We start from the raw sequence: 10,812 nt of genomic DNA on the forward strand, positions 1-10,812 counted from the left end.
TAACTCAGTCCCAATGGTAATAAAGGTGAATTGTAAATAGGAAAGGATTAAGGTGTGTCAAGACAGAAGAGGTCAGCAGGGGAGTCTACACCTCTTTTAGGAGGGGTAGACCACGGAAGCAGAGTGCCAACCTGGATCACTGGTCCCTCCTATATTTCATTCTTCCCAACGTCCAGTACTACCCACCATGATTTTAGGAACCCATAATATTTTTTGTTCAAAAATCTCTCACCCAACTCCCTTAATTTCTAAAATCTCTGTTAACAGGCATAACAACAATCCCCTACTATCTGAGCTGTCTGTCTTGTGTACATTACCCTACTTCATTCTCACAACTAACGTGCATTTGTAAGTGAGCCTGAGATAAGGCAAGCCCCATGTTCAAGGTCACACTGCTAGTAAGTGGACAAGTTGGGGCTTGGACTCTAGTCCAATTATCTCCAGGGTCTATGCTCTTAATCACTGAGCCATATGGTACACCTGCTGGCTCAGAAGCTCTTGGCACTGCCTGGGCCAGCAAGGCCTCGAGGAAGCAGAGAGAGGCCAGGTACAGAGGGTTCAGAGGATGAAGCAGGCACACTCTCAATGTAAGAGGCCCGAGTGAAACACCTCTATTAGAATGCTGTGGGAACCATATGGAAACATTAGGCTGTGCGTTGGGGAGGTTCCAAGAGACAGAGGAGAAAGGATGTGCTACCCACCTCTCTGCTTTGAGTCTAGCCAACCCTGCTCTTCCAAACTTACAGAGGCTACTCACCTGGTATGGGTACAAGGTGACCCCATTGGTTCTTGACAGGGACCAGGTGCCGTCCAGGTATTGGTGAGCCTGGATGGCCACTGAATTGAGGATGTTCCCATTGCTGGGACTGGTGGCCATCTGGAGGCTGACCTTGGCCTGGTGGGTGGGGGACCCACTCTTCTTTTCTGCCCCATTACTGACCCCAAGGCTGTTGGGTTTGCTGCCATGCTTGTTGACGAAGCCTGTGTAGTTGGAGGAGGCGTAGGCGGCAGGCACAAAGGCCCAATCCCTGGGCTGCTGGAGTCCACCCATGTGCCGGGAGCCCACCAGGGCGGGGATGCTGGACAGTGGTGGGGGTGAGCCAGGGGAGGCATCATAGTGCTCACTGCCAGCCGCCTGCTCCAAGGTCAGCACCATCTGGATGGCCTCCTGCTTCAGCTGGTTCAGGTGCGTGGCACAGATGTCACAGCGGTTGTCCCGGTCATTCCATGCCTTCCGGATGGTGTTGGGGACCTGGAGTTTGTCATGAATCACGGCCGAGAAAGCAGGGTCCTGGAGAACAGTGAGGCAGAAAACAAGAGAGACAGAGCCTGTAACTCAGGGCTGCTAAGCACAGTTTGGGTATCCAGTTTATGAGTTAAGCTCTAGGCGAATCCAAGGAATTAGACTGATTGACTGATTGACTGGCATCCAATACAAATGAGAAGCCAGCCTGGCAGAAGAGCATCTAGGGTTGACAAACATGTTTTGACAAATGCCTAAGAATTTTATAGTTCAAACTTCCATTAAAGAAGGACAAAAAACCCCAGAACAGATTCCTAAGTCTCCTCCTCATCACACCAGTCAAATAAGAACTTCTTGTTCTTGGACCAGCCCACAGTGTTCAATCAGAGACACAAATGTTTGTGCAGGCACAATGGGGTCTGGACCCACACCTTGTGGCCCTCTGGCCTCATGTTACCCACAGAAAGTCAGTAACAGATGGAGGTGCTACTTGTGACCTGGAAGAGAGACTCTGCTCTAAGGAAATCTTGGCCTCATTAGCACTGGGTGGTTAAGTGAAAACCAAGCAAACAGATTCTGGATCAGACACCCAGCCTGATCCAGCAGCCCAGCAAACTTCTGCAGGTGAACTCATGTTTACCACGTGGCCCACTCCAGGCTGGCCATGTCTGTATCCACGCATCTGAGACACATGAAAATAAAAATATCTCCCTGACAGTCCAAGATACTTTCCCACACAGACATCGTCTAAAACTACTACAGCAGAATCTCCATTGCTGCCCACCTCCCTACACTGACCGCCTCCTTAAGTTGACCTAATTTTCATAGCCCTGACACACACCCCATGTACATATCAGTACAGCAGGCCTAGTTCCTTATGCTGGCCACCTCCATAGGCTGACCAGTTTATTACAGCTCCTTGGGTGGTCAAGTTATAGAGGTCCTACTGTATCTTTTAAAAAGATCAGAACATTTAATGAAGATGTCTTTCATTTACTTGGCTTCACACTTTTATAAGAAGGCAGGATTACCCAGAGACAAAAGCACCAGGAGTGTTAACTGGGTATCAAAATATTTCCCAGTACTGCTACTTGTGACCTTGGAGTTCTGCGTGACCTCAGACAACTTACTTAATTTCACTGAACCTCTCATTGTCCTTCCTGTAAGCTCCTTCCAGCTTCATGACTGTGGGGCAACTGGGACGGGAGGGTACAGGATGTGTATACATGGAGAGAGCCACTGTGTCATTTGGGGGACCTGGTTGAATTTTTGAGGGTCAGCAGTTGCTGCCCATAAGGAATGAGGCTCGTCTCAAGGCTTATTTACCTCTAGGACTTTAGGGGGGAATCTGCCCATCTGCAATTTGCTTTTATGGGGCAGAAATCCCATCAGAGCTGAATAGGGTCTGAGGAGCTGTGGGCGAGGGCGGTGGCATTGGGCAGCCAGGGTGGGCAGGAAGACGGTCAGAGTGAGGGCCGCTCTTAATTACGATCCATCTTGATTACGGGCTCTCGTATTTTGTTTTCCCTGTTTAACTACCCTGAACAGCGCCTCAGCATGCGCTGATTAATTGATTAATAAATCAAGAGGCCTCTTTACACAGCAATGGCAAGGAGTAGCCCAGGAGGGAGAAACGCAAGACAGTCAGATAAAACGATGGGAAACAATAGGAGGTCAAGGTTGATCAGGTCCCGGCTGGGAAGTGATGTGAACCTCAGGTCCCAGCTGGGAAGTGATGTGGACCACATGGGGCCGGCCTCCACCGCAGCTGCCGTGTCCGGAGAGTCTCTGATCACAACACGGAGCACTGGGGAACCCAAAAGGGCCCCCCAGGGACCATTCTAGAACAGATTATCACCTCAGCTTACAGACAAAGAAACAGCTCAAAGGGGGATACAAGTTTGGCCCACCCCGAGATTTCTCTGCTCCCTGCCACTCCGTGATTTTTCACTATAAGATCCCAAGAATCACATCCATCAATAGACCTACAGTTCTATGTTTTTGCAGACACATAAGGTTGTCAACCCCACTCACCTAGGAAATTTTCATTTATTCAAAGGGAATTTGGGGCGGGGAGGGGACATATGTGCCAAGATAGAGTTTCCTGCTTTTTCACATAATGTTGAAAAGGCACATTTTCCTCTTATCAATAAACATCATTCAAAAATGTGTTTTTTAATGACCACATGGTACCTTATCCGTTAGTTGTTCCATAATTCATTCCCACATTCTACTGCATAATTGGAGAAAATGTGGGAAATCAGAACGCTGGCATTAAACGCAATCTGCAGCCAATGGCTCCTACTTTCAAGTTACCAAACTATTTGGTTTCGCGAGGCCTCAAGTGAACAGCTCATTGAGAAGATTTTTGTTACCCCGATCATACGGAAGAAATGCCAGAGAAAGGAGGAGGCAGCTGGAAGAGCAGGTGCATCTGTACGTCACAGTTACGTTCACTGCTAGACCTGAGACTCTGGATTTGACTTTGACATAGAGACATACCCCCTTCTGCAGTCCTTGGTTCTGAGACGCCTTTTCTCTCTTCTTCCTCGTTTTTTCCTACTCTCCCTTGAGGCAGTACCTTTTTCCCTGAGCTATCACCATTTCTTGTTTGGCTCCCAACATTTAACAAGCAGGTATGTTGGTTTCCAACACGCCGGGCATTGCACCAGACTGGGCACTTGTGTCTGTTAGGCACAGCCCAGGAGCCTTGGTTTCTGGACCACCAAATGGCACATCTCTCTGCTGCCTCCCCCTAGTGCAGTCTGTAGTGACTCGCAGGGCCAACCTGCACATACTCAGACATGAGTTCAATGCTCCCTGCAATCCATGAGATGTCAGCCAGGGCTCCAGCTCCCCATTGCTCTCCTTCACTCACACCTGCACCAGCCAAAGCCACCTCGGCAAGAGCCAAGAAAACCATCCGTGAGTGCACAGCTAAGCCCACTCCCAATATGACCCAGTATGACCGCCACAGACAGCAGAGCAGGAGCCAACACCATTATTGTCTCATCCAGAGGAAAGCCGAGGGCGAGTCTTTAATGAGTGTGCAGTTGTCAGAGGCGCTCCTTACAGTAAGCAACCCTTGATCTTGAACTTACATGAACCCACGTAAGTTCTTATCATCAAAAGGCCTCAGGACGCCGAGAGATACATCTCACGGAAACAAAAATCCCTTTCAAGGGCTTGTCTACATGTTATAAATATTTGAGTGCAACTCCAAACTTCAAAGTGGAATGACCACCCGACACAGCTTTCTGGAAGCACAGGAATAAAGAGGATACTGCTTCAAGAGAGAGTAGTAATAAACAGGGAAAAAAAGAAAATAGGGGTCCTCAGAACTACAGATGATTGATATATACTATGCTTCCCTGACATGGACACAAAAAGAATGGCAGGGGCCCCAGGAGATGGCCCAGGGAAGGACCCTCAAGGTCAACTGGCATTGAAAAGAACCTGGTCCCGGAGGAGGAATGAATTAGTTCTCCAGCGTGGCTCGCTACCCGCTCATAGCTTCGAAGACATTTGCATTGTCTGGTTCTGATCCATCTGTGGCCTCAGGAAATAGCTTAACTGGAACAGGGATGAACCCACCCACAGGCTAAAACTTCTATTTTTAAAGCCTCAATTTTTACTTCAGCACATACAAAAATGGGTTGTTGGCATTTGGGCGATATTTTCATACTACATTTTTAAGTTTAGGGGGTTATGCCCCCAAACACTCTCATCTTTCAAAAAAATATACAAAATCGGTTTTGCCCCACCTACCCCAGGAAGAGGAATTCCAGGAGGCACTTAGGAAACTGGGAGGGTTCCTCGGAGGAAAGGTTAGGAATGGCTGAAGTTCAAGTTCAGACACCTCCATCTGCTAATGAGTGGCGGCTACCAAAGAGGACAGCAAACCCCAGAAAATGGGTTTCTGATCCCTTCACTGCTGTTCGGCTTCTTCTAGGGCAGTGGTTCTCAACCTTCCTAAGGCCGCGGCCCTTTAATACAGTTCCTGTGGGTCGTGACCCATAGGTTGAGAACCACTGATTTGGGGAAAATGAGATTTCCTGCCACAACCTCTAGGGGTCTCCCATAACCTAATGACTCTCTCTAGTTGACTCTGGCTGATTTATCCAAGAGATTACACCTAAATCCATCTCCCTTCTCACTGGCGCTCATTCTCCAGGTGATTATATCCAAGCCCACAGCCGTCCACATCCTGAGACGTGGGATTCTCTACCTCTAGCCCCAAACTCCACACCTCACCCCAACAGGGCCCTTGGACAGCATCACCCAGATAAATACGTGCAACCTGCTAATTCAAAATTAATTTTCTTTGCCCCTAAACCTCCTCTTATTCCAATAGTCACTAGCTAAGTAAATAGTTTCATTATCCACTTGGGGGCCCCAGGCTAGAAATCTAGAACCTTCCTAGCAACCTCCTTTTCACACACCTCTAATCACAGCACTTTCTAAGAGTCCTGAAGGTCTCTCCTCCCCATGTCCACCGCCATGTTCAGACCTCCAGTGTCCCTCTCATCACCACAATCAGGCCAACCTCACTGTCACCAAAATGATCTTATGAAAATGCAAATCAGATGATGCCATCACTGTGCTCTCCTACTCCTCCATTCTAAGGGTAATCTTACTCAGTCCTTACTTCTTATCTGTAAAACCACTTGTCCAGTGGACTGGGGGAAATACTGTTTCTTTCCATTTTTGATTCCACAGCATAAGACCTACTCCACAGTAAGGACTCAACAATTATTTGGGGAAATGAATGAAGGCATTTAACTGAAGAGAGAACAGCCAAGTAATGAAGCTGGTTTAGGCCCACCATTCATTTATTTTGCATAAACAAATTAGGCCCCTATGATACAATCGTCACAAAAGAAACTCTTTCAAATCTAAGGTGGACATGGTTTCCCAACCAAATTTGCTCCGCCTGGTTAAAGAGCCTCATGTGAGTCAACCATACTCTGGACAGCCTCCTTTGACTGATTATCCCTTAAACTGTAAGAACAGATCCTCTGGTCTCAGTACAAAATCTATTAATCTTGGTCGTAAAGTCCTAAGAAAGTAATGTTTACATGAAGAGGGCTTTATTTAAAAAAATGTTTAACCATCAGACCAGCTTCTCAACAAGAAGACAAGAGACACCTCATAAGAGAAAACTCCAGACCAGTAACTGCACACATGGTCCAGCAAGGTGAGAATCAGCAAGCAGGCAGCGGGCTTATTCACGAAGAGCTGGCAGCCAGCTTTCAATGCATGAGTTGGGACAGGCAACGAGGGCTGTAGAGTCTGCAAACTCAATCAAGACGACAGGATCTACTGCCCAGGCAAACGAAGCCATTTACTAAAGGCCCTCACTAAAGGCCTTCTGTCCCATTTCATCCTCCAAGAGCTGTGTTGCTGAGCAATAAATGCTAAGGCCACTTCCGAGGACCCGCTCATTTTCCACCTTAGTTTAGCAGAAAGAGTCCTGGGAGCCTGTTCCGCCAGAGCCTCTGGGTCTGGGAGGAAGGCACAGCTGGAGTCAGCATGTAGCCTGCATTGTACAAACCGTTGTTGATGTTTGCTTCTGGTTTATTATTCTAGGGGCCCCCAGTGACAAGCTCGGCGAGATTTAAGCTGCTCTTCAAAGGCAGTTTCTTCCCACTTTGTTCCTAAACTTTCTTCCTCCACAAATGCTGCCCCAAGGAACGGAGGAAAATGCCCTGAGAACTGAAATGTTTTGCCCCCCGCAGGGGCAGCTATCCAATGGAATTTACCTTCACACTCCGAACAATCCTGCCACAGGGAGGGTGTGCATTCCCACCTCCACTCTCCCATCCCTGCTGGCCCCTGTCACATTCCCCACACGTCCTTTCTTTCTCAAGAAACTCCATGTTCCCTGTAGCAATTTTAGCCCCAAAGGCAGGTGTCCATATAACAACTTTCTTTTTCGAATGGAAATTGCAAAATCGAAAGTTTACAAAACAAAAGACAAGCAAATCTTAGGTGGTTCCGAACCAAGAATACCAACTGTGTCATTTGTAGTTAAATATTCAACTATCTGCACCCAAATGTCTCTCAAAGAAATAGTTCCTTTTTACCCTCCCTCAGTAATCTCAGAAGAAGAAAAATAAAGATAATTTGCCTAAATCATAGCCATTGTCAGAGAGGGAGAGTTCAGAAATCTGAAACGAAGGATGCTCCCAAAATGCCAGCAAGTGGATGTTAGTTACTTCTTCCTTGGAAGACTGTCCCGGCACATCTCATTTTCCAAATGTGCTTGGTGTGTGCGGAGGATCAAGAATTTAGAGGATGAGGCGGAGCCTGTGGCTCAAAGGAGTAAGGCACCAGCCCCATATGCCGGAGGTGGTGGGTTCAAACCCAGCCCCGGCCAAAAACTGCAAAAAAAAAGAGTTTACAGAGGATGGTTATCACCTGGGGTCTCTCCGACCTCACAGTTAGACACTCTACCCAGCCAGTTACACCTCCAATCCACCCAGCAGGAATTTACTGGTAAACATCAGAATCCTTGACTCCTGGAGTTCCAAGAAGGAAGGAGGCATGTGACTACCTTGTAGGGAAGCCAGGGAACAGATCAACTGTTTGACAAAGTAATGACATCTCATTGCTCTTTGTGGGGAAGAATTACCACCCTCAAGGGTTCTGCTGTTCCCACTAATGCGATGTGTACACAGAAGAGAGGTCCTGAATGGTTCACTCTGATTGGCAAAGAGGACACAGGTATGGTTCCATCTCCAGAGTTAAACAGCTATGACGGAGAGAAAGAGCATGATTCTTGAAAGGACCCAGAGTGTCTTATAATTAGGTTTGCTCCAGCCAAAATAACAACTGCAGCAGCGACAACAATTAGGCCACTGCTCTGATATCACAGGTGAGTGGCTGACACGCCTACTTCATTAGCATAAAACTTCAGTGGAAACTTTCTTCTGGCCTACAGGGCAACATCTGAACTCCAGGTTTGATGTCATTGTAACTAGTCTGCTTGGTGAACTGACAGCTTCACCCAGTAACAATCACACACTGGTGTGTGCCCGAACATGGATCCTAGCGGGACAGAATTCTGAGCAGAGAAGCATAAAGGCGTGCTAGGTAATAAGCTCACAGAGACCAAAAAAAGGGCAAAGGAGAAATGTTAAATGTCAGACCAAAGTTGTTCTACATAAGAAACCAAATTAACCTGGATGTAGCGACTGTGCCCAGCCTGAGGGACCCTGGGTGACGGCAGAGACCTGGTCCTATTAAGGATGGTGTGTGTAGCTTCAGTTTGAATGACAGTACTGAGGGGGGCCCAAGGCAGGTGGGAATGCAATTAATGAGGTTTCTTGCTGTAACAAGTGAAAAAGTGTTACAGATGGCAAGACTTTTCTACTTCAAAAGAAAAGGGAGATTTTAATTAGAACTTAATATGACTAATAACAGTTCATGAATTACTCAAAAGAGCCGATGAGGAATCTCAGCGTGACCGCAGAAACATTTTTTATGTCTAGGCCTCATCATTTCCACCTAGATGGTGCGGACGGTGTCTGCTGATTCTTTTGGGAACTTGGCCAAGAACATGAGAAGTTCAAGTCCTGTCTCTGTCACTTAGTAGCTGTGAGACTGAGAGCCATTTTTAAAAAACCCATCCAAGTTCCATTCTCTTTAAATGTAAACACGGGGATTGATAATAGTACCTTTTGAGTTACGTAAGGAGTAAATGTGATGAACCTGTTTAGTACAGTTCCGGTCCTTGGTAACTGCCAAATAAATGGAGTAATTATTATCAATCTTACAATTATCAGTATCAAATACAGTAGTGCCTTGTACAAATTTAGTATTTCACATGATGGTAGCAGTGATGGGGGTGGCAACAATGCAATTATGCTTTTATCCAGGAGAATTTAGCACTCCGAACGCTAAGAGAGGCGAGAATGGTAAGAAACGGAACATATGACCATCCGTTAATCACCTGCTACATCCAGGTAAGTCAAAGTCTGCTTAAAAGAAATCATAATAAGAACAGGTCTCCAGCGCTGATATGCCCGAGCTTGGACTGAACGGCTCCCAGCCTCCTTCTCTATTTTAAGAGATAAAATAATCCAAGAGTGATTCACTTCCATGAAACTTAGACTATGATTCTTTTCTCTATAACAAGCTGGAAAAAAAAAAATCTTCCTTATTCGTCCCTTAACAGTAAGCAGGGCAAGTCCTAAAGGGGCTTTGCTAGATGTTCAGTTAGAACCACAGAGCCATCAACTGGTCAGTGACTCCTGGGAGCTGCCGACCTATCCCCAGGAGAGGTCGAAAGATAAAGATGATTTCGCATGAACAAAAAACTGTCTGCAGACTTGAAAATCCTGTTCTCCAGTTTATCCCTTGGCCCTGGGGAAATAGGATCCCTTCACAAATAGATTAAAGAGCTTAAGATGGGAGAGTAGATTCCTATTTAAGATGTTTCCCTTAACTTGAAAGTTCATGTTCAATATGACACAAAAATAAAGCACTGGGCTTTAAGTAGATGAGCACTAATTAGGATTCTAATGCAACACGCTAAAATAGTATCTTTAAATTATTAAAGTCCATCTAGACAAGATGTATTTTTTATGGGTAAGCTTTAATGTACTAACAGGTGGCAAATGGAATTATTTTCAATCTGTAAGTAGCTGTATTAGTATAAGGCTATTAAGGATTCTGTTAAGTATCTAATTATGAAATTGCATAATAGTTTCTTTTTCCTTGAATTGATTTTATATGCATGAAATACTGCATGAATGTACTTGGCCGTGTTTTCTTGGACTTAACTACCAAAAAAAATGCAATAACTAAAAATTAGTGTTGTTGCTATTATCTTTAAAAGATGGAATTTTAGCTATAAACCCTATTTTGATTATGTGTTGCAACAAATTTAGATATATCCACAGTTCCCCTGTGACCTAATCCTGGTGGCCAAGAGTTTCAGGCTTTCCATCATTTTCTTCAAGCCATCTTGTCACCTCCCTGGGTTGCAGGAGCCCCTGAATTTCCCTGCCCCTTGGCTTAGGTTCTGCCCTGGTGATAATCCTCACCCTCCTTCATAAACCAGGAGAAGACTTTGGGGGGATCAGGGATACGTGTGCTATTATAATCGTGGGGGTGGTTCCATGAGTATGTCCATGTACAGATGTATTAGAGTGTGCTCTTGAAATGTGTACCGCTTGCTGTATGTCAATTATATATCCATCACGTTAAGAAAAAATCTTGTTCATTCATCCTAAGGCCCAGCTCGTCCGTGAAGTCGGGCTCCCGGGAGGGATGTCTCCCTTCACTGGACTCCCAGAGCACTTCTCTGGTCTGAGTCACTCACAGCACTTAGCAGAGACTTCCTTATTAGAGTTGTACATGTTCTATCTCCACGATCGCAGTAAATTCCTAGGGGGCAGAAACCATGCCATAATTCTAATAGCAATGATAATTTCTATTCTTGCTCCCCTGGAGTCTACTCTCAAGACAGCAGCCAGGGGGATCCTTTTATAGTTTAAATCTGATCTTGCTATTTCTTGGCTTGGAATCCTCCCCTGGCCCCTAACCTAGTTCCCTCAGAGTAG

The 10,812-nt window shown here is 46.0% G+C and overlaps 1 protein-coding gene across 1 annotated transcript in view; it reads right to left on the minus strand.

Annotated features, from left to right (window-relative positions):
- KIF26B (kinesin family member 26B) overlaps nt 1–10,812 on the minus strand; it is a 463,889-nt gene that overhangs the window by 277,618 nt on the left and 175,459 nt on the right. The window contains exon 3 of the mRNA XM_003798804.2: nt 758–1,291. Coding sequence (XP_003798852.1) covers nt 758–1,291 — 534 coding nt within the window. The remainder of the gene's footprint in view (nt 1–757; nt 1,292–10,812) is intronic.

The sequence above is a fragment of the Otolemur garnettii genome, unplaced genomic scaffold, assembly GCF_000181295.1.
Source record: "Otolemur garnettii isolate 467f Iridium unplaced genomic scaffold, OtoGar3 scaffold00141, whole genome shotgun sequence".
NCBI lineage: Eukaryota > Metazoa > Chordata > Mammalia > Primates > Galagidae > Otolemur > Otolemur garnettii.